Source organism: Chiloscyllium punctatum, chromosome 36 (assembly GCF_047496795.1).
Source record: "Chiloscyllium punctatum isolate Juve2018m chromosome 36, sChiPun1.3, whole genome shotgun sequence".
Lineage (NCBI taxonomy): Eukaryota > Metazoa > Chordata > Chondrichthyes > Orectolobiformes > Hemiscylliidae > Chiloscyllium > Chiloscyllium punctatum.
This window is the reverse complement of record NC_092774.1, coordinates 55,556,206-55,580,978: the sequence shown is the minus strand read 5'-3', so window position 1 is coordinate 55,580,978 and position 24,773 is coordinate 55,556,206. Positions and strand designations below refer to the sequence as shown.

The 24,773-nt window shown below is 45.8% G+C and overlaps 2 protein-coding genes across 2 annotated transcripts in view; both read right to left on the bottom strand.

Moving 5' to 3' along the window:
* Positions 1–24,773, bottom strand: part of LOC140460100 (uncharacterized) — a 157,730-nt gene that overhangs the window by 28,598 nt on the left and 104,359 nt on the right. The window lies entirely within an intron of this gene.
* On the bottom strand, positions 21,674–24,448 carry LOC140460504 (uncharacterized). Its single transcript, XM_072555067.1, has 2 exons — positions 24,343–24,448; positions 21,674–23,091 (listed from the first exon to the last, which is right to left on the bottom strand). The coding sequence occupies exon 2, from the start codon at positions 22,706–22,708 to the stop codon at positions 21,701–21,703; it is 1,008 nt and encodes a 335-aa protein (XP_072411168.1). The 5' UTR covers positions 22,709–23,091; positions 24,343–24,448; the 3' UTR covers positions 21,674–21,700.

Here is a 24,773-nt window from a genome sequence, read left to right as displayed (position 1 = left end):
TGAGAGACCCTACTGTTGCAGCGCACTGTGTGTGGAGCCTGAAACAGTTATACAGCCTGGGAAGAGGAATTCATAGCAGTGAGGAGCTCTACACGTGTTTGTGTGCAGCTGAAGCTGTGGCCATGAAGAAACCTGAGGAATCCTGCCCTGTGGAGGAACCGTGGAAGTGTGGCGACTGTGGAAAAGGCTTCGATTTCCCGTCTGCCCTGGAGACTCATCGGCGCAGTCAATCGGGGAGAGGCCATTCCCCTGCACCAACTGCGGGTAGGCCTTCAGAAATTCCTCCCACCTGCTGGCCCACCAGCAGGACCACATGGGGGAAAGGCCCTTCAGCTGCCCAGCGTGCGGGAAGACCTTTTCTCAGGTCTTCTCCCTGATGAGGCACCCGCGGATCCACAAGGGGGAGAGGCCCTTCAGTTGACCAGAGTGCGGGAAGGCCTTTACCCAGGTCTCCACCCTGCTGAGGCACCAGCATGTCCACACCGGGGAGAGGCCCTTCAGCTGCCCCGAGTGTGGGAAGGCCTTTACCTCGGTCTCCACCCCGCTGAGGCACCAGCGGATCCACACCGGGGAGAGGCCATTCACCTGCTCTCAGTGCGGGAAGGGCTTCACCTACTCCTCCCACCTGCGGAAGCACCAGCGAGTTCACGTGCCATCGCAGGGGGAATTGAAGGAGTGACGGCCGAGTGCCATTATCGATTGGACTGTCAACCCGGTTCTGGGGACTCCTGGGTTCGACTCCCACCACGTCAGATGGCAGAATTGGTATTCGGTCAGAAATGTGGAGTTTCGAATCTAACGATGAGACCGTTTCAGGGAGGGGGTGGTGCGGGGGAGAAAGCCCCCATCTGATTCACTCTCTCCCTTGTTAGGGAAGGGAACCACCATTCTGGGAAAGGATTCATTCAGTCGTTCCAGCTGCACCCTTGACCCGGTCTGGCCTACACGTGACTCCAGACCCACAGCAGTCTGGTTGACTCTACACTGCCCCTTCCTGGCAAATAAGAGGGGGGAGAAACTTACTTGGACACAGGGTATGGGTTGAAATTGCTGAGTGAGGCAATACTTCCTCCAGGTTATGGCTGTACCAAGGATCCAATTACAAAGGGACAACTCGGTGATGACCAATAGTAAAGACAGTGAGGGGGGTGGGACAGGGGCGGTGTGGTGTGTGCACTTTGACCTTGAGCTGTTCAAACAGCAACTACTTTTTCTCTGCCTTTTTGCTGGGGGGATCTGAAGCTATAACAAAGTTTGGTTGCAATAAAGGTTACCTGAACTTACCAGCGGGCTCAGACTCTCACTGAAAGCTTTGAGCTCCAAGAGGTTTTTGTTTTAAAGCTGCTCATTTCTTTCAGCCTCCTGCACTAAGTTTAGAACAAGGAACATAGAACAATCCAGCGCAGAACAGGCCCTTCGGCGCTCGATGTTGCGCCGACCTGTGAACTATTCTCAGCTCGTTCCCCTACACTATCCCAATATCAACCATGCACTTATCTAAGGATTGTTTAAATCTCCCTAATGTGGCAGGTAGGGCATTCCATGCCCTTACCACTCTGCATAAAGATCTTGCCTCTGACATCTGTCTTAAATCTATCACCCCTCAATTTGTAGTTATGCCCCCTCGTACAAGCTGACGTCATCATCCTCGGAAAAAGTCTTTCTCTGTCTACCCTATCTAATCCTCTGATCATCTTATATGTCTCTATCAAATCCCCTCTTAGCCGCCTTCTTTCCAATGAGAACTGACCCAAGTCTCTCAGCCTTTCCTCATAAGACCCTCCCTCCAGACCAGGCAACAACCTGGTAAATCTCCTCTGCTCCTTTTCCAATGCTTCCCACGTCCTTCCTGAAATATGGAGACCAGAACTATACACAATCTTCCAAGTGTGGCCGCACTCGTGTTTTGTATAGTTGCAGCATGATATTGCAGTTCCAGAACTCAATCCCTCTACGAATGAAACCTAACACACCGTATGCCTTCTTAACAGCACTAGTCACCTGAGTGGCAACTTTCAGGGATCTATGCACATGGACTCCAAGATCACTGCCTGCCTGTTATTCTTCCCAAAGTGAATCACCTCCCATTTAGCTGCATTGAACTCCATTTGCCACCTCTCAGCCCAATTCTGCAGTTTATCCAAGTCCCCCTGCAACCTGTAACATTCTTCCAAACTGTCCAGTACTCCACCGACTTTAGTGTCGTCTGCAAATTTACTAATCCATCCACCTATGCCTGTGTCTAAGTCATTTAAAAAAATGACAAACCGCAGTAGTCCCAAAACAGATCCTTGTGGCACATCACTAGTAACTGGACTCCAGGCTGAATATTTTCCATAAACCACCACTCACTGCCTTCTTTCAGAAAGCTAGTTGTAGTCCAAACTGCTAAATCACCCTCGATTCCATGCCTCTGCATTTTCTCCAACAGCCTGCCATGTGGAACTTTATCAAAGGCTTTACTGAGGTCCATGTACACCATGTCAACTGCCCTACCCTCCTCTCCATGCTTGGTCACCTTCTCAAAAACCTCAATGAGGTTTGTGAGACACGATCTGCCCTTGATGAAACCATGTTGACTATCTGAAATCAAATTGTTGCTTGCTAGATGATTATAAATCCTATCTCTAATATTCCTTTCCAAAAGCTTTCCTTCAACAGAAGTAAGGCTCACTGGTCTATCATTACCTGGGTCATCTCTGCTGCCCTTCTTGAACAAGGGCACAACATTTGCAATCCTCCACTCTGGTACTAAACCTGGAGACAATGACAACTCAAATATCAAAGCCAAAGGCTCTGCTATCTCTTCCCTCGCTTCCCAGAGAATCCTTGGATAAATCCCACCCAACCCAGGGCACTAGTCTACTTTCACTCCTTCTAGAATTGATAACACCTGTGTGCAACTAACGTCAATCCTTTCGAGTCTAATATCTCGTACCTCATTCTTCTCCTCTACAATATTCTCTTTTTCCTGAGTGAAGACCGATGAGAGATATTCATTAACACCTCTCCAATCTCCACAGGGCCCACACTCAACTTCCCACTTCTGTCTTTGACTGGCCCTATTCCTACCCTAATCATCCTTTTATTCCTCACATAGCTATAGAAGGCTTTAGGGTTCTCCTTTATTCTATTTGTTAAAGACTGCTCATGTCCTCTCTTTACTGTTAATTCTCTCTTTAAATCCTTCCAAGCTGATCTATAACTCACCATCGCCTCATCTGAACCATCTTGCCTCATCAACACATAAGCCTCCTCCTTCTTTGTAACAAGAGATGCAATTTCTGTTGTAAACCACGGTTCCCTTACTTTATCACTTCCTCCCTGCCTGACATGGACATACCTATCAAGGACACACAATATCTGTACCTTAAACCAGCTCCACATTTCAATTGTCCCCATCCCCTGCATTTTGCTACCCTATTCTATGCATCCTAAGTCTTGCCTAATTGTATTATAATTGCCCTTGCCCCATCGATAACTCTTGACATGTGGTATGTGCCTATCCCTTTACATCACTAAATGAAACCTAACTGAATTATGGTCACTCTCTCCAAAGTGCTCACCTACCACTAAATCAAACATCTGGCCTGGTTCATTACCAAGCACCAGATCCAGTGTGACCTCCCCCCTTGTCGGCCCTTCGACATACTGTGTCAGAAAACCCTCCTGCACACACTGGACAAAAACTGATCCATACGATGTACTAGAGTAAAAGCATTTCCAGTCAATGTTGGGGAAGTTAAAGTCCCCCATAATATCAACCCTGTTCTTTTCACTCCTACCCAGAATAATTTTGCTAATCCTCTCTTCCACCTCCCTGGAACTCTGCGAAGGCCTATAAAAAAAACTCCGAGCAGTGTGACCTCTCCTCTCTTGTTTCTAACCTCAGCCCACATTATCTCAGTAGACGAGTCCTCATCAAAAGTTCTGTCAGCCACCGTTATATTATCCTTGACTAACAAGGCCACACCTCTCCCTCTCAGCCTTGGCTGTTCTTACTGAAAGATCAAAACCCTGGAACCTGCAACATCCATTCCTCACCCTGTTCTATCCATGTCTCCGAAATGGCCACAACATCCAAGTCCCAGGTACCTATCCGTGCTGCAAGCTCAGCTACCTTATTGCGCATACTCTGGCGTTAAAGTAGACACACTTCAGACCACTTCGCTGTCTGCCAGCACATTCCTGTGACCCTGAAATCCTGTCCCTGTCCTCCCTACTCTCATCCTCCTGTGCACTGCAGCTACACCCCCGGTTCCCATCCCCCTGCTGAGCAAGTTTAAACCCACCCGAATAGCACCAGCAAATTTCCCACTGTGAGAAACAAAGCTCACACACTTCAATAATTGCAGTCCGAGACAAAATCTGAATCAGTAGTGTCCTTTATTTTACACTTGCTAGAGGGTGTGATGTCCAGTGTCTATAGGCAGGGGCCATACACACCCCAAATTCAGTTCATACACAACATTTATATAATTTGGTTTCTTTTGTTTTACATTGCTCCTCCGCAGTTTACATCTTCCACTTCCCTAAGACCGGCCCCCATTACTCCTGTTTATCTCTTGCCTTATCCGGCCTTGTCTGTGACAAAATGCTTATTTCTGGCCTCACAAGGCCATTTGACCTCATCCCACTGTAGGTCATTGTTAGGCATATTCTTTCTTCACCATTATCTACTCCCTCCATCTGTACCTTCCCCTAATCCTTATGACCCTTTTAATTGGGGTTTGTTCCTGTGTTTCTGTAAAATTGGGAAACAGATGTTTATACCTACTGTTTGTACAGGTGTATCTAGCTTAACTTCATCCCCTCACAGCATCTTATCTATTCGCCTGTAATATCTACCATTGTTTTGCAGTCACGTTTCATCCTGGCATACAATTTTAGCTAATACAAAAACAATTATGTATTTCCTCCACATAGTTTCCATTCTTGTTGACTCAGCTATTGGCTGAAACAATTACACACTGGTGTGAGTTCATTTACTTTGTATAAGTAAATGGAATTGCAGAAGTAACACTATTTTTCCCACATCCCACAATTTCCCTTTCTTCTTTAATTACTATTTGTTATCTTCTGCAATTTTTCTTTTAAGCATTGCCCCCGAAATTCGCAAGCATCATTCCGGAGATTTCATTCATCTTGGTCTCACTCATCCCCTCATTATTTAGTCAATAAAGTTCCTCTGCCTGATTCCCTTTTGGGGGCATCTGTTTCATCAAGACTGTTTCAATCAGTCGTTGAGTGAGCCCTCGTATACAGGGTATGATACAACAGCCAATGGTCACCAATACCCCGACTACTACTATCAGGGAAGTAAGGAGAGAAACCACCACCCCCTTCCATTTTCCAAACCATGATTCAAGCCATTCCATGAGAGATGTGTCTACTCCTGGATTCTCAGCCAGTTCCTCTGCTAAGGTAGTCAATCCCCTTAAGGCCCGAGTAATTGAACCATCAGGTGCAGTGTTATTAGGAATAAAGGTACAACAGCTTCCTCCTAACATCACACACACACACACCTTTTTCTGCTAAAATCATGTCAGAAAATCATTCTGTTTTCCCGAGCCATCCTACTTGTCGCATCAAGGTGTTCTGATATTCCTTCAACCGCATCTCTTGTCTAATTTATAAATCGCTGTTGATGATAGAAAATGTAATTTATCCAATCTACATTTTTATTAATTGTTACCCACCAGAAGAGAGCTGACTCAAAGCCTGCTGCAATCTGGTTACGAGCCTTGAATTCATCAGGCTCTCCCCTAGGGACTCCTAGCGAATCGAGATAAATCCTGTCATCGAAAGAAGTGTCTAACAGTTATCTCTTACCCCTTCCCTTTTTCCCTCCCATCTTTTCCTTCTCAAATGGCAGGGTAAATGGAATTGCCAATCGTACAATTGCACATATCCCTCTCCAATCTGGAGGTAGCGTGGGTCTCAATATTTTGCCTCCACAGTCCCACCACAGATTGAGGGCGGCACGGTGGCACGGTGGTTAGCACTGCTACCTCACAGCACCAGAGGCCCGGGTTCAATTCCCGGCTCAGGCGACTGACTGTGTGGAGTTTGCATGTTCTCCCCGTGTCTGCGTGGGTTTCCTCTGGGTGCTCCGGTTTCCTCCCACAGTCCAAAGATGTGCAGGTCAGGTGAATTGGACATGCTAAATTGCCCGTAGTGTTAGGTAAAGGGGTAAATGTAGCGGAATGGGTCTGGGTGGGCTGCGGGTCGGTGTGGACTTGTTGGGCCGAAGGGCCTGTTTCCACACTGTAAGTAATCTAAAAAAAAAGATCCGCTCGGGGAACCTTTAGTGCTGAGGAGTTCCCTCCCTTCTCCATTTTGGTTACATTCTTAATCTCTGTACATAATTTCAGCTCCCCCAAATCTCTCGACCGACTTGTACCTCGTCTACTCACACACGATGTTTCATTTAATTGTATCTCATAGATGCATCCCCGCCCCCCCAGAATTGCTTTGTGCCATGTGGTTTTCTTTATTGTTAGGTATATTGGGTTACACTTTTTATTGGGACAATCGCGAGCTGGTCGGAAGGGGGCCCGATGTACTATGACGAGACCATTATACCAAGTACCATCCCCGAGGCCATCCCCATAGGACTTGAGATGTATCTCAGAGCTGCGGTACTGCTTCTGATTATCTACATCTCCATAATTTACAAAGCTGCATGCATCAGCATCTATTACTTGTGGATTATCAGACTCAGGAACCGTTAATAATACATATGAAAATGATATTTGACAAAATCCCAATACTAAGAGGGCTAGCATCATAACTCTAAGCATTCCCAGTATTCTAAACATCATGCTGAAGCACAAAAAGACTTAATATACAATCCTACAGAAATAATCCCGCGCTCGCGTCGCCACTGTATAATCAGTTACTCAAAGTCTCTTTAGCCTGAGTTTCAGCGGATCTTGCGTTGATTCGGCTGTCCAGACTTCTTCCTCAACTGGAGATTCCACTGGCCCTTTGATCCGAGTGTAATGAGTCCAGCCTTTCCCCACCATCCTTATCGCCGTTTCGGTAGTCAAAAGAGCCTGGTACGGCCCTTCCCAGTCCGGCTGCGATTTAGTCTCTGTCCATGATTTTACTAAGATTCAGTCGCCCGGCTGGATGGGATGAACGGTGAATTCAAGGGGTGGAGTCTGTGCCAATAAACCCTGTTTCCTGAGGAAAGACAAAGAGGAGGACAAGCCCAGTATATACTTCTTTAAAAACAAATCTTTAGTTTCGGGAATTGGCAATTCTCCATTCGTTCCCAAGTAAGGTAATCCAAATAAGATTTCATAAGGGGACAGGCCCAAATCTTTCCTTAGGGCTGTTTGTACTCGCAAGAGAGCTTTAGGTAAACATTTGGTCCAAGGAGGTCTGGTTTCTATTATCAATTTAGAGAGCTGTCATTTGAGCTGTTATTCTCTCAACCCTCCCGATGATGGCGGGTGCCATGGAGTATGGAACTCCAAGGAAATTCCCAACCCTTTCATTACCCCCTGTAACACTTTAGAGCTAAAATGAGTTCCTTGGTTGGAATCTATATGGTTCAGTAGCCCGTATCGGGGAATTATGTACTCTAATATTGTTTTAGACACCCCACTCGCAGTGGCGGTAGCTAGGGGGTATGCCTCAACCCAACCGGATAAATGATCTCCTATGACCAACATATATTTTAGTCTTCCTACCCTGGGGAGTTCAGTATAATCTACTTGTATACTCTGGACGGGTCTCAATCCTGGGTCTCTTCCTCCCGGGGTCTGTTTTCTCAAGACTTTCTTATTTACCTTTCTGCATATTATACATCCCTCACATATTTGTTTCGCAATTGTATATATTCCTTTACATCCATATTCCCTAAGAACTAAATCACACATTGCTTGTACTCCCCAATGGCTGCCTTGGTGTAGGACGGTCATAATCTCTCGCATCACCATTTTGTTTAACATTTCCCTTCCATCAGGTAACCTCCAATGCCCGTCTGCTGTTTTTACAGCCCCTAAAGCTCTCAATTAATTTTCTTCGCTTTCAGTAAATATAGGAGCTTCCCTAGGACTTGGGACAATAGGTATTAGGGAATGAATCACCACTTCTTGTAGGTTCAGGGCTGCTTCCTTAGCCACTTCATCGGCTAATCTATTTCCCCTAACTTCTAGTTCATTTCCTTTCTGATGACCATTTACATGCACTACCGCTATTTCTCAGGGAAGTAATAGGGACTCCAAGACCCGTTAAATCAATTCTTCATGTACTAATTCTTTCCCTCGGCTATTGATCAGCCGTTGTTCCTGCCATATCTGACCGAAAGTGTGCACATCACCAAATGCATATTTAGAGTCAGTGTATACTGTTCCCTCTTTATTTTCTAATGCCCTAAGGGCTCTTTCCAATGCATACAGTTCACAAGTCTGAGCTGACCACCCATTTGGCAACCGTCCTGCCTCCACCACACTACTGTTTGTCCCGTCTACGACTGCATACCCATTATGTCTTTTCCCTTCAGTCACCCGGGATGATCCGTCTATAAAAAGTCTAGCCCCTGCATGAAGTGGAACATCTCTCAGGTCCATGCGGACCTTAGTTTGGTATTCTATAATGTCAAGGCAGTCGTGCCCTGGATTCTGAGGAGAGTCTCCTTCCCCTTTCCAAAGAAAGGCAGCTGGATTTAAACAATTGTCCGTGACCAACACTAGATCATCCTTTTCTATTAATATTGCCTCATATTTCAGAATACGCAAGTCTGTCAACCATCGCCCAGCTTTTTGGTTTAGGATCGTTCTCACTTGGCGTGGAGTGCTTACTATTAGGGCTCCCCCAAATGTAAGCTTTCTGCTTTCCTCCACCAACAGTGCAGTGGCAGCCACGGCCTGCCCACACTCAGGCCACCCCCGGGATACTGGATCCAGTAGCTTCGAAAGATATGCTACTGGTTGTCTCATTCCTCCCCACCTCTGGGTCAATACTCCCAAAGCCGCTCCCTTATCCACGGTAGCAAAGAGGTGGAAAGGTTTATCTAGAGAAGGTAAGGCTAACACGGGGGCATGGATCAGATCTCTTTTGAGTTTCTCAACTAGGTCTTTTTCCTCATCATCCCAACTTAGACATTTTGGTTCCCCTCTAATAGTTTGAGATATAATTTCTTAGTCTTCTGTGCATAGGAATCAATCCACAATCTGCAATAACCCGTTAGACCCAAAAATTTGCGTAACTCCCGTTTAGTGCTGGGCAGTGGCATCCCCACTATTCCCTCTATCCGTTCCGGGCTTATCTTTCGCTTTCCCTCACTAACTAAATGTCCCAAGTATTTAACTTCTTGCTCCACGTATTGTAGTTTGTTTTTAGATCCTCGCAATCCCTGCTGACCCAGGAAATTCGATAATTTGTTAGTGGCTTCTACTACTCTTTCTCTTTGTTTTCCTGTTACTAAGAGGTCATCTACATAACTAAGAGGTCGTCTACATACTGCAACAGGGTAGTCCCCTTGGGGCTGCTAAATTTCTCCAAAATTGTTTCTAACATCTGTCCAAATAAATTCGGGGATTCCGTAAACCCCTGGGGAAGCACAGTACACCGGTATTGCTGTTTCTGTCCTGTCTTAGGGTCTTCCCACTCAAATGCAAACAAATTCCTACCTTCCTCTGCCAAGGGACAAGCCCAAAAGGCATCCTTTAAATCTATCACACTAAACCATTTGTGGTCATGAGGGATCTCACTTAATAAGGTATAGGGGTTTGGCACCACTGGGTGCCTGATCTGTACTATTCAATTTAATGTTCTCAAATCCTGCACCAATTGATAAGTTCCATCGGATTTCCGCACTGGTAGAATTGGGGTATTATAAGGAGACATACATGGCTCCAACAGTCCATCTCTAATCAATCCTTCAATTACTGGCTGCAGTCCTCGTTTACCTTCTATGGAAATGGGATATTGTCGCTCACAGACAATGTCCCCTTTTCCTTTTTTTAAAATTTACTTCAAGGGGAGGGATCTGTAGTTTTCCACAATTCCCTTCCCTAGCCCATGCAATAGGGTCTATCTCTCTCTCCACATCCTCTGTCAACATTGCCTTTGTACAACTAATTCTTTTTCCTGAATTCCAATCCCCAGTCCTAAGAGGATAATTAAGTCTCTCCCTAATATGTTACTTCCTATATCAGAGATATACAACAGTTCCCCTGTGACCCTATCCTTAGGACCTTCTATCATCATAGGTTCAAATACTGGAACAGTAAATCCTTCCCCTTTTACCCCCGAAACAGTAATTGACCGTGTTGACATTCCTACTTCCTTTGGTTTAAAATTCAGCGATGACTGTGCTGCCCCGTATCTACTAGGAAGACTACCTCTTCCCTACAGGGTCCCACCTTCAGGTTTATCAAGGGTTCCTGGTGGGCCCCCGAGGGCAGGAACCCCTGACTCCCGTATACTTCATCAAAATTCATAAGCGGAATTGCCCTCTCTTCCCTTTTCAGAGCAGGACAATTCCGCTTAAAGTGCCCTATCTTTCCGCAATAATAGCATCCTGCCTGTGGAGACCTCCAGCTCTGCCCCTGTCGCTCGAACCCTCTATCAAACGCTCCCCCTTGTCCTCTCTGTCCGACATGCTGCCACCCACCGCTCCGGTTGCTCACTATTGGGTCCACTCTTTTCTTAACTACCTCATCAACCGTAGCTACCATCATTTTCACCTTCTGTTTCTGTCTCTCATCCTCTCTCTTTACAAACACTTTCTGTGCCTCTCTTAACAATTCATCTAATGGCTTTTCACTCCACCCTTCTATCTGCTGTATCTTTCTCTGTATGTCTGGCCATTCCTTTGTCACAAAATGTACTTTCAAAAGACCCTGTGCCACTGGGTCCTCAGGGTTCATTCCAGAATATTTCTGCATTGAGTCTCTTAATCTTTGCAAGAAAGCTGAGGGAGTCTCACCTTTCTCCTGTCTAACTTCAAAGGCTTTAGTCAAATTCTGTGACTTCGGAACTGCCTCTCTTATTCCTTTTAGAATCAGGTCTTTCAATTCCCTCATTTCTTCTCTATGCTCCGGATTTTGATTTTCCCACTGGGGGTCTCTGAGGGGAAACTTCACCTCTCCCTGTCCAGCATCCCCATCTCCAATGGGGTGTTCCCTGTCCCATATTTTAATGGCTGCTCCCCATATAAGTCCCCTTTCTTCCCCAGTAAATAGTATATTCAAAACAGACATTAACTCAGCCCAGGTATACAGACTGGGCCCCAAAAATTGATCAATTTGTTCAGACAACCCTACCGGATCCTCAACCAGGACCTTCATTTCTTTTTTAAATGTTCTGACCTCCCCACTGCTGAGGGGGACACTTACAAACCCAATCTCTTTGTCCCCTATTGGTACCTCCCGAAGGGGATAAGTCATTACGTTCTTCCCCTTTTTCTTTTTTAAAGAAATATTGCAATATTTATAGCTCCCCATAACTTCAAACACCAATTCATCAATTCATGCTTGACTAACTTTAAAGCCTGTTCCAACTTGTAAATATATTTTACATTTTGAATATTAAATACTGAATTCAGTATTTAATATTCAAAATGTAAAATGCATACAGTTCTCAAATTTGAAATCCACTGTAATCACCCAGTTTTAGTCCCTTAATTTAAATCCAAAATTAGTTTTCTCAAGTAGTGCAGACCAATCATTGCTCAAGTACAATACTATCGGTCGTGAAATAATCAGAGCTGCCTTAAAAGAATTTGTCTATTCAAGTTAAAAACAAAACTTCTAATGCATGAACAATGGCCGAATCCAAGGTCACAGATATTAACCATAGAATTTTGTTTTTACTACAATCTAATGTTGAACTGAAACTTCAACTGTCCTCCATAAATCGCTTTTATGTAAAGATAAAAGAGATTAGTTAGAAACTGACAGTAAGGCAGTCATGACCTGTAAGAAGAACATTCTTTTTTTCATAATCTCGATAGAATCCTTAACCTTAAAAGAAATCATGTTAAGTTTCCATAATAAAAATCAGATTCAAAACAGTCCCGGAACTCAAACTCCAGGGAATAAAACGCAAACATTCAATCACCAACAAACAAATTGGTGCATTCAAACCAAATCACAAAGGGTTAAACTTTCTACCAGCTGTACAGCTCTTTTCATTCTCTCTCTCTCTCTCTCTCTCTCACTCATTGACAAATAAATTCAGATATTTACAAACCCAGTCTTTGTCCGACCTGTATTTTGGCCAGAAGAGGCGGGACGAAGAATGGATTCCTTAGTCCATACGAAGCAACAATATTTAGTCATCTTTTTCCCTTGTACAAGTATTATTTTGCCAATTCCACAACATCCTCCCCAAAGGACTTTCTGGAGGTATGTTGTAAGGGACCCCACCTCCATTTCCATTGCTTTTTCCTTCTTTTGTTTTCCCGGAGGCTTTTTCCTTACCCACGGCACAACCCATATTGAGTTCCTTCGTTAGTCCCTTATTAACTACTAAAACTCAATCCCGGCCACCAAGGCAATACTTAAAAGTCAGGTTTCTTACCTTGGTCTGTGCACAGAGTTGCCTGGCCCCTTGTCGCCGTATTTTCTATCGAACGTCTATCCCTGTCTGATTCAGATGTCTCTCTTGTGGGATTCGTACCAGTCGCCCAAGGGAGCAGACCAAGCCAGGACACGAGACCGCTCCTCAATGGGGAACGGGACACGTCTTCCCAGTGTCCAAGGCCAGCCACTCCCCCCGGTGATGGAAAAAAAAATCCCGGATAGCCCCCAATTGTGAGAAACAAAGCTCACACACTTCAATAATTGCAGTCCGAAACAAAATCTGAATCAGCAGTGTCCTTTAGTTTACACTTGCAAGTGGGTGAGATGTCCAGTGCCTATAAGGCAGAGGACATACACACACCAAGTTCAATTCATACATAATATTTATATGATTTGATGTCTTTTGTTTTACATCGCTCCTCCCCTGCTTACATCGTCCACTTCCCTAAGACTGGCCCCCATTACCCCTGTTTATCTCTTGCCTTATCCGGCCTTGTCTGTGACAAAATGCTTATTCCTGGCCTCACAAAGCTGTTTGACCTCATCCTGCTGTAGGTCATTGTTGAGCATATTCTTTCTTCATCATTATCTACCCCCTTCATCTGTGCCTTTCCCGAGGCTGTTCTGATCCCTTGACCCTTTTAATTGGGGTTTGTTCCTGTGTTTTTGTAAAAGTGGGAAGCAGATGTTTATACCTACTGTTTGTACAGGCGTATCTAGCTTAACTTCATCCCCTCACAACATCTTATCTATTTGTCCGTAATGTCTGCCTTTGTTTTACTGGCACATCTCATTCTGACATACAATTTTAGCTAATACAAAAACAATTACATATTTCCTCCACATCGTTTCCATTCTTGTTGACTCAGCTCGTGGCGAAAACAATTACACACTGGTGTGAGTTCATTTTACGTTGTAAAATGGAATTGCAGAATTGCAGAAGTAACATTAATTTACCAATATCCCACACTGATATTAATGGCATTGTCTCATTTGAGGATGATGACTTGAGTCTGACTAACAAACCGTTTCATGTAGTCACCCAATTTAATTAAAATTTTCTTTAACTTAATTAAAGAAAATAACTCTGGCATTCTAAGATTTGTACAATTTGTTTATAAGATTTATTTATACGTCCATTGCTCTCGATGTGGTCTCTGCCACATTGGGGAGACTGGACGCCAATTTGCAGAACATTTCAGGGAACAGCTGTGGGACGCCAAAACTAAACGACCCCACCGCCTTGTGGCTGAACGCTTTAACTCCCCCTCCCAATCCGTCAAGGACATGCAAGTGCTCTGCTGCCTCCCCCTCCAAGCTCTAGCTACCTGACACTCGTAGGAAGAACACCTCGTCTTCTGCCTTGGGACGCACTAACTGCATAGGATCAATGTAGATTTCACCAGTTTCCTTATTTCCCCCCCCCTCCACCCACCCCCACACCACACACCTTGTCCCAGATCCAGAGTTGAAAAATGTGGTGCTGGAAAAATGCCTAGAGGCCATACCTCTAGGAATTCCCTGGCTGTTCTCTGGCATGGCACTCATCCACAGATTCTATCAACAAACACACTGACCTGGACCCAATATGGCCACTGCAGCGGACAGTTGGAACTGACAACCGGAAGCGGCAGAGACAAACCACGATAAATGCTGGAGGAAACAATACAGAAGAACTTCACAGGAGGCTCCCAAGCACTGAGGATATCACCTAGACAGGGGATGAAACGTCTGTAACACAAATTCCCAGCTCAGCGAACAGAACCACAACAATGAGCACCCGAGCTACAAATCTTCTCACAAACTTTGAATTGAGCATAGGAGTTGGGATATCCTGTTGCAACTGTCACACATGTCACACAACACAAGATATGGTCCTTCTCTGACTGACCATCCCTTTGAATATCAGGGGGAAGACACCCCTTTAATTGTAACATTCAGGAAAGATGCCTTACTTCAACAAAGATGTGCTGTGCTCACAGATGTTTGAACAGAGAAAGGGAATTGCAGTCTGGGGTGAAGCTCAATCTTCATTCAGAGAGAGAGAGGAGCAGCAGTAGCTTCAGAAGCTCATGGTCCAACTTGTGCATTCAGACAATAGCGGGGCTCTTCTGGGCAAAATCTGGGAGTGAAGCAATGTCTCCCCCTTTCCATTCCTTATCCTGGGAGGGAGAGAGAAGGGGGGAAGCTCTGTTCACTTGCAGCAACAGGAGGCAGAGAGTATGAATCCAAGCAGGGAGCAGACACTGCAAAAGTCAGCTTCAGTCGGCTTCTTCTGGAAAATTGTGTGCAATTCTGGTCTCCCTCCTATCGGAAGGATGTTGTGAAACTTGAAAGGAATCAGAAAAGATTCACAAGGCTGTTGCCAAGGTAGGAGGGTTTGAACCACAAGGAGAGGCTGAATAAGATGGGGCTGTTTTCCCTACAGCATCGCAGGTTGAGTGTGTGTTTTTTAAAGAGTTTTATAAAAACTTGGGTGTGGATGGGGTGAATAGACAAGGTCTTTTCCCTGGGATAGGGGGAGTGCAGAACTAGAGGGCATAGGTTTAGGGCGAGAGGGGAAAAATTTAAAAAGGACCTTGCAGTCAACCTTTTTTTGCAGAGGGTGATGAGTGTATGGAATGAGCTGCCAGAGGAAGTGTTGGAGGCATCTGGATGGGTATATGAAAAGGAAGGGTTTAGAGGGATATGGACCAAGTGATGGCAAATGGAACTAGACTAATTTTGGATATCTGGTCGGCATGGACAAGTTAGATTGAAGGATCTGTTTCTGTGCTTTATGTCTCTGACTCTATGACTGGTGAAAAGCGTTGGCATTCGTCGAAACATTTATGCAACAGAAAATTATAAGAGGGTAAAGATAAGCCTCACGTCATTGATCCATGAATCCTGGTGTAGTATGGATGTATTTCCAGTAATAGAGTCAGTGTGGCATGGAAGGAGTCCAAAAGACGGCTTCTTTTACAAAAAGTCACACTTAAAACTTAAATCTGAGTCTTCTGGAAATGTAAGACAATCGTGCGTTAATATAAGACAGATAAGTCTGGGGTATATGTTACGTATTTGATGGAATGTTTATGGCTCTAAAAGCCTGATTTGCAGTTGTTTCTGAGCTCATAATATTGTACTGCAGAATATTGTATATCTTCAGTAAGAACGTCAATACCGCACGATAGATGTCAATTCAGCAACTTGAGTGAACTCTTCATGGAGTATGCAATCCACCACATTACCCTGCTGTATTCATTTACATATAGATCAGCACAAAGATCTTGGGTATTAAGAGAGGAAAGAATGTTCCACAGAAACTAGAATTGTGTGTTTTGATTTTCTATTGTGGACTGATAGCGATGACCTTTGCAATCTCTTTCCACAGGAATATTACAAGAGAAGAATTTGGAGGCAGAAATCTCAGACCAAACATCACATCGAAGTCTGACAGTTGATTGATTCACCAGGACTTGGATATTGATGGCCTTGAAAACAAAGGGGAGAAGGTCTGCCTGCTTTGTTCGGTTTTAAACGTCAGTGTGACTGGAAACTCAGAGTCTCACATACCCACACACCAGAGTAGTGACTGGAATATGCTTTACAGACTGAATGAGAGTCCTCCAATTATCAGCGGGTTCACCAGTAACACCACACACATGGTGTAAGAGTGAGCGAGTTTCAACTGATTGTTGAACCTGGAGAAATACAAGGACACCTGCACCATGGAGAAATCATGAAAATGCAGGGAGTGTAGGAACGGTTTCCCTTCCTCGCCTGCCCGATATTCATCAGCATTTATACACCGGGCAGCGGCCATTCACCTGCATTCAGCACGGGAAAGGCTTCACTCAGTGGCATCACCTCTTGGTCCACACCGGGGAGAAACTGCTCATCTGCCCTGTATGCTGAAGCAGATGAAGGACATTTTTTATCCTGGATGGAGCATTCTGCAGGTATACCTGAAATAGATACATTTGTCTCTGTCCCATTGAGTCTCCAGCACAGAACCAGGCCAAGCTGCTCAATTGGTCTCTGTGTTTATTCTCCACCGGAGCCTCCATCCACCCCTCTTCATTGCTCCCCCATCTCCCCTCCATCAGCATAAAGGTATCCCCCACTTTTCCAAAGTTCGCTTTCCACTACTTCACTTTTACAAAAGACCTACATTAATACCTGCTCCCACAAACCGAAAGAAATCTGAAGAGGATTGTCGTTTTTACAAAGAAAGGCATAATACAAATTAACTCATGGTAATTGCTTCTTCGATTTAGGCCATTTCGGCTTATGAAAGGAACACTCTACTTTCAAAAAGTGGGGGAAAGCTGTATCAATACAATACAGCACAGTCTCAGGCCCGTCTCACTTGGTTTAGGCACACACACACCCTCAAGCCTGTGCTAATTCTTAATCCTTACTTAGACCTGCTATTTATTGCCCATGTGTGGTTTCTGTTCCTCTGTTCACCTCCCGTTCATGTGTCTATCAAGATACACCTTAAACATTGTTAAGGTGCCTGCTTCCACTACCTGCACTGGCAGTGCGTTCCAGGAACCCCCACCGCCCTTCTGTGTGATTTCCCCACCCCCACCACCTCTCCCCCAAACAGTCCCCCGCTCACCTTGAACCTGGGCCCTCTTTTAGTTGACCTTTCCACTTTGGAGGGGAAAAAAAAACGCCTCTGACTATCACAGAATCCCTCCAGCGTGGAAACAGACCATTCAGCCCAACAAGTCAACACCGGCCCTCTAAAGATTAACACAGGGAGACCCGTTCCTTACCCCTATTATCTACATTTACTCCTGACTAATGCACCGAACTTACACATCCCTGAACACTGGGGCAATTTACACACAGACAATCCAACTTAACCTGCCTCTCCCTGGACACTATGGGTAATTTAGCATCGCTAATCCACCCTAACTGATACATGTTTGGATTGTAGGAGGAAGCCGGAGCAGCCAGAGGAAGTCTACGCAGACACGGGAGGTGGGGTGCAGGGATAATGTGCCAACTCCACACAGCTAGTTGCCTGACACTAAAATCTAACGCAGGTCCCTGGCACTGTGAGGTGTCAGTGCGAACCCCTGAGCTACCCTGCCACCCCTGTCCAGCCAATCTGTGTCTCTCATCATTTTGTCGAGGTCTCTTTTCAGCCTCTGTTTTTCCAAAGAAAACAATCCAGGTTTATGCCTCCTCTGCTCATAACGAGAGCCCTCCAGACTGGGCAATGTCCTGGTGAACCTTGTCTGTATCCTCAGCCAGAGCACCCACATCCGTCCAGTAGCACAGTGACCAGAACTGCACACTATATTCCGAATGTGGCCAGAATAAACACCTGTAATGTAACTCTTACACTCAAGGAAGCGTGCTGTGTACCTTCTTGACCACCGTGCCCACCTGCATTACCACTTCCACGGATCTATATGCCCAGACCCCTCTGTATGCTAGTGCTCCTATGTGTTCTGCCATTTCTCATACAATTCTTATATTTCCTGCATCTCTATCGTGCTTCACCTTACCTGTCTTTCTCTCTCCATCTCTTTCCTCCCCTCCTCACCCCTCCACACATCAGCATACCATAAGACCATAGGAGCAGAAATTAGGCCATTCAGCCCATTGAGTCTGCTTCGCCATTCAATCATGGCTGATACGTTTCTCAACCCCATTCTCCCCGTAATCCTTGATACTCAAGAGCCGAGCTATCTCAGTCTTAAATATACTCAGTAACTTGGCCTCCGCAGCTTTCTGTGGCAGTGTATTCCATAGATTCACCATACTCTGGCTGAAGAAGTTTCTCTCCCCTCTGTTCTAAAGGGTCTTCCCTTGACAGGAAAGCTGAGCCCTCAGGTTCTAGTCTGTCCTACCACTGGAAACATCTTCCCAACATCCACACCGTTCATTATTCTGTAGGTTTCAATTAGATCCCACCCCACCCCCCATCCTTCTGAACCTCATGAAGTATAAACCTAGAGTCCTCTAATGTTCTTATGTTAAATTTTTCATTCCTGAACCATTCTTTTGAACCACCTCTGAACACGTTCCAGGGCCAGTGCATCCTTCCTGAGATATGGGGCCCAAATCTACATACAGTACTCCAATTGTGGCCTGACCGGAGACTTACAGAGCCTCAGAAGTACATCCCTGCTTTTATATTCAAGTCTGATCAAAATAAATACCTTCATTGGATTTGCCTTCCTAACCACTGACTCAACCTGCAAGTTTACCTTGAGAGAATCCTGGAGTAGAACTCCATAGTCTCTTTGCACATCAGATTTCTGAATTTTCTCCCAATAATCCTTCTGTTCCAGAGTAGCAGCAGAGATTTCCAGACACCTCGATTGTTTTCAGGGATACCAAGGGATCTTGGGAATTGCCACTATCGCAGGAGGAGGCAGAGGGGAATGTGGTGTGGTCCTTTAAACTGCAGAACTTTCCAAACTCCGTGAGTCAGCAGGAACTCTTTCTGGACCAAGAAACAAAAGGGCCACTGAGACACTGCGACATCAGAAGACCTCAGAGGCAGAAATTAGGCCATTCAGCTCATTGAATGGTGGAGCAGACTCAATCATTCTTAAGTATCAAGGGTTATGGGGAGAATTGGGTTGAGGAACGTATCCGCAATGATTGAATAGTGGGGCAGACTGAATGGCCTAATTTCTGCTCGTTAACCATCCCTGGGAAGAAGGACACAAAACAACAAACTGTTTCCTTGGACAGATGAGCTAAGTGTTTAATAACCTCATGACAAAAGGACAATTAAGTTTGTCTGTGGAAGGAAGGCCCTGACGTAAAAGGTTTTTTTGCAGGAAAGGCTGTGTCAAACAAACCACAAAACCGAGGATAAGAAGGTTAGCTACAGACCAGAGATCTCCAGAAGTGTGGGGAGGTGGTGTTAGAATCGAAAGAAACATCACATCACAGATTTGAAAGTGAGGAATCTCCACCAGAATTCAACCTCAGAATGATGTAGCAGCAGTACTTGGAAGAAGAATGCTGCATTGAATCCATGAACACTTCCAGAGACATAAACTGTTGGTGGAAACTCAGTTAAATTCAGCCATCAATTGGGAGATAGCCAAGTTGTGAGTGAGGTTGAACTTGGTTACTTGAGTTTTATTTTTGTTGTTACATACAATAAAGTGTAAATCATTGTTTCAGCAGTTAATTGTGTGCAGTTTCTGAGTTCAGAGCCAAATTAAGGCGATTCACCCACAACCACAGTGAGAGGCTGGGATTCATGTTGACTCCATTGCATTCAGCAGTACATCACGTCAATACTCTTATAAAGCGAAGGCTGACAGCACCACCTTTCTCAAACAGAAACACCCAGAGGAGCGTGTCGCCCAATAATCTGTAAAATTAGCATGAAAAGTGGTGTAACCTGCTCTAGTGATAAGAATAAATCCCCAACACTTTAAAATCAACAATCAGCAATTTATTTATCCAACTCTCACGGTGAACAAATGAACAAAACTATTAACAAACTGGATACAGGCCAGGAGCAGATGGGTGGCACTAGTTTAGTTGGGGATCATGGACTGGTTGGTCTGAAGGGTCTGTTTCCAGGCTGCATGACTCCATAGCACGGAATGAATGGGGATCCATCCCAAAGATGATAAAGGTTTCAAGCACCACCTTAGGCAAATGTGTGGACTCTCTCCAGATAACTGAGGGCAGTGGGGTACTGTGAGGGTCAGTAGATCAGTCAGCCAGCCAGTTCTCTCCAGGAGACTTGTCTCAAGAAAGGAAGTGGTTTCCTGTCCCATCAGCCAGATTATCCAGTTTGGATAATATTTGGTCCTCTTTCTCCAACAAAATATGTCGTCAGGGCAGTGTCTATAACAACAATGTTATTAAACTTGAAAGAGTGCTGAAGACATGTACAAGGATGTTGCCAGGACTCAAGGGTCTGTGTAAAAGGGAGAGGTTGGACAAGCTAAGATATTTTTATTTAGAGCATTAGAGACTGAGATAGGCCCTTAGAGAAGTGAAGAGATCGTGAGAGGGTGAATGCACTCAGACTTTTACCCCAGGGTTGGGGATGTGAGGGCTAGAGGGCATCAGTTTCAGGTTAGAGGAAAAAGAATAAAAGGGAACGTGAGGGGCAACTTTATTTATGCAGATGGTGGTAGACATATGGAATGAGATGCCAGCGGAAGTGGTTGAAGTGGTACATTAACAACAGTTAAAAGGCATTTGGACAAATACATGGATAGGAAAGTTATGGAAGGAAATGGGCCAAGTGCAGGGAAATGGGCTTAGTGTTGATGGACAGTTTGGTCAGTATGGACAATGTTGGACCGAAGGGCCGTCTCCTGCTGTGGGACTCTATGATTCGTGTCTCTTTGTCAGTCCGACAGTTTTGAGTTTCCAAATGAACATCTCACTAAATCAGGCCGAATAAAATCCAATCTCATTCGTCACCTCTGATGCAGAGGTGCTGGTGTTGAATTGGGGAGGATAAGGTCAGAAGTCACATGGCACCAGATGAAGTGATGAAGGAGCAGCACTCATGAAAGAGCAATGCTCCTAAAGCTTGTGATTTCAAATAAACTTGTTGCACTGTAACATGGTGTCATGTGACTTCCGACTTCTTCAACCCTGGGTTTGTTTCAAACTTGATGGGATACTTTGTCCAACTCGGCATATTTTATCAGTATCACTTGGAGGAAATCTTTTTTTTAAGATTAGATTCCCGACAGTATGGAAACAGGTCCTTTGGCCCAACAAGTTCACACTGGCCCTCGCAGAGTAACCCAGCCAGACCCATTCCCTTATCCCTATTCCTCTACATTTACCCCAACTAATGCACCACACCTACACATCCCTGAACACTATGGGACAATTTAGATGGGCCAATCCAAACTAACCTGCACACCTTTAGACCGGGGAAGGAAACTGGAGCACTCAGAGGTAACCCATACAGATGTGGGGGGGGGGGGGGGGGGGGCATCGTGAAAGCTACACACAGACTGTCATCCCGAGGGTGGAATTGAACCCAGGTCAGCATCATGAGGCAATGGTACTAACCACTGAGTCACCATGCCACCCTGAGCCACATAGGTGGGCTTGCAGGGTGGGGGGGGGAGGGGGAGGGGGGAATGGTGAGTCCAGCACAAAACAAAAAAAAAAAACCACTACACCCACTGTCAGAATGGGCAGGAGGGTCAGCCCTGGGGGTGACCCACTGCAGTGTCACTGGTGGAATCTGATTGTTGGATGCACTGGTGCCCCTGCTGGTGCCTCTGCAAGTTGCAGGACAATGTGAACCTCCGCCCACAGTCGGGGCAGGCAAACGGCTTCTCCCCGGTGTGGACCCATTGGTGGGCCAGCAGTTTGGAGGAGCGGGTGAACCCCTTCCCACACTCGGGGCAGCTGAATGGCCTTTCCCTGGTGTGGACCCGCCTGTGGGACAACAGGTCAGAGGAATTGCTGAAGGCCTTACCACATTCAGGGCAGGCGAATGGCCTCTCCCCCGTGTGGATTCGCCGGTGTCTCAGCAGGTCAGAGGAATTGCTAAAGGCCTTCCCGCACTCTGGGCAGCTGAAGGGCCGCTCCCCCGTGTGGACCCGCTGATGGGCCAGCAGGTTGGAGGATTTACTGAAGGCCTTCCCACACTCTGGGCAGCTGAAGGGCCTCTCCCCCATGTGGACCTGCTGATGGGCCAGCAGGTTGGAGGAATTGCTGAAGGCCTTCCCACACTCTGGGCAGCTGAAGGGCCTCTCCCCCGTGTGGACCCGCCGGTGCCTCAGCAGGTTGGAGGAGTCGCTGAAGGCCTTCCCGCATTCGGGGCAGCTGAATGGCCTCTCCCCCGTGTGGACTCGCCGGTGCTTCAGCAGGTCGGAGGAATTGCTGAAGGCTTTCCCGCACTCGTGGCAACTGAAGAGCCTCTCCCCTGTGTGGAATTGCTGGTGGGTCTGGAGGTTGTCCACCCAAGTGAACCCTTTCCCGCACATGGAGCAGTAAGACGTCCTCTCACCAGTGTGTATATGCTGGTGGGACAGCAGGACACAAGAGCAGGTAAAGCCCTTCACCCACTCGGGGCTGGAGAACGGCCTCTTCCCAGTGTGATTGCACTGATGAGCCGCCAGGACAGATGGGACACGGAAGCCCTTCCCACAGTCGCCACACTTCCATGGTTTCTCAACAGGTTGTGTTTCCTCGGGTTTCTCCATGGCCGAAGCTTCACCTGCACACACACGTGTACAACCCCGCCATGAATTCTTCTTTCCAGGCAGTAGAGTTGTTTCAGGCTCCACACTCAGTGCGCTGCAACAATAGGGTCTTTCAACCAGTGCCCCCGTACTCAAACAGGAACCAAAAAGAAAGCTTTGCTCCTTCTCACAGAATCATAGTTGAAAATTGTTGTGGTCCTGATGGACTGAGTAACTGTCAGACACTGACGTGAAAGGGAGGACTGGAGACGCTCGAGAGTCAGTCAAAAACTGCGTCGCTGGAAAAGTGCAGCACAGCAAGCAGCATCAGAGAAGCAGGAGAATCAACATTTTGAACATCAGCCCTTTACCTGTTGACTTTGAAACTTCTGTCTTCAGATAGTCTGTAAGAAAAGATTACAAAAGTCATCACTGCCAGTCCGGTTAAGAGTGAGATATCAAGGCATTGACACTGACACCAGAGAGAAACTGTACATCTAGATGTGGTAAATGTTAATGGCAAGCCAGAGTGATAGAGATATTAGGCACAGAAACAGACCCTTTAGTCTAATTCATCCGTGCCAACTAGATAACCTAACCTAATCTCGGCCGATTTGCCAGCATTTGGCCCACATCGTCTAAACCCTTCCTAATCGTATACCCATCCAGATGCCTTTTAATGTCATAATTGTACCAGCACCCACCACTTCCTCTGACAGCTCTTTCCTTAAACACGCCACTTTCTGCATGAAAGACTTATCCCTTAGGTTCCTTTGTTAAGTTCTTTTGCTTGAGCTTCTTACACTGCAATACACCAACTTCTGTGAACAACCAAACTTTATTAAGTACAGTACAAGCTGTGGAGAAACTCTTAATACTCTTCGCAATGCTGGTACACAACAGTACCAAACAAAAACCCCTTAAACAAAGTAAAACTGAAACACAGGCTTACAGTTGAAGTTAGAAGGGCAGAAGGAGACAGTGTTAGCAGCCTTTCTCCACACAGACCACTGCTTAACTCACCCAAACGAGACTTCAGCTTTCAGGACTGACCACTCCCCTTTCATTGTACAGGTCACTTCTAAAACATAAAAGCTTTGACCTCAAGACTCATCTGTTCACATATAACCAAAAATGCCTCCCAATACCATTTTTCATCTCTGTACTAAACCAGTCGCTTCAGAGCCCGGGTCTTTTTACCACCCCTCTGGAAAAAAAAACCAAGGACACAGCATCCTTGAGAAGAAGGACCAGCTTTTAGTAAAAGGACCAGCTTTGTGACAGAGGGATATAGGCCAAACACTAGCAGGTGGGATTAGATTAATTTGAGAACATAGCATGGAGTAGTTGGACTGAAGGGACTGTTTCTGTGCTGTTTGACTCAGTAACTGTTCTGCAATGATCTGAAAACCATTTTCTTGCCTTCCCCCATAAACATCCAATTCTTTGTTGTTCCAAAATCAGATGAACTGAGCCTTGAATATATTCAATGATCCCATAACTGCAGGAAGACATCCCCACTTCTGGACTCAATTCCTCTTGCTTATATAACACCTGCTTTGCTCATTGCTTGCTGCACCTGTGACAACTGGCATTGACTGGTATGGAAGGACGCTGAGGCCCCTTTATACACATTCCTGATGAAGGGCTCGTACCTGTAACGCGGACTCTCCGGCTCCTCGGATGCTGCCTCATCTGCTGTGCTTTTCGAGCACCACACTTTTTGACTCTGATCTCCAACATTTGCAGTCCTTTCTCCACATCCCAATATATCACCATTTAAACATCCTTTCTGCTGTTTACCCCCCAACAGGGAATGCTATCACTTCACATCGTGGTACTGCATTTTCCATGAGTTTGCCAACTGAGACACAGACCTGGCCCAACTTTTCCAGAATCTGTCCCCTCCATAAATTGAGATTGAGAGAGAGACAGAGACAATAGAGACGTCTCTGATTACACGCTCCTTCCGGTCCTCCAGGGCTTCCTATTGGTCCAACAAAAGAAGATCACGCGCAGTTTTCGCCGACAACCAGGAGCACGCACAGGTTTTGCTGACACCGGCGAACATGCGCAGTGTGTGTTG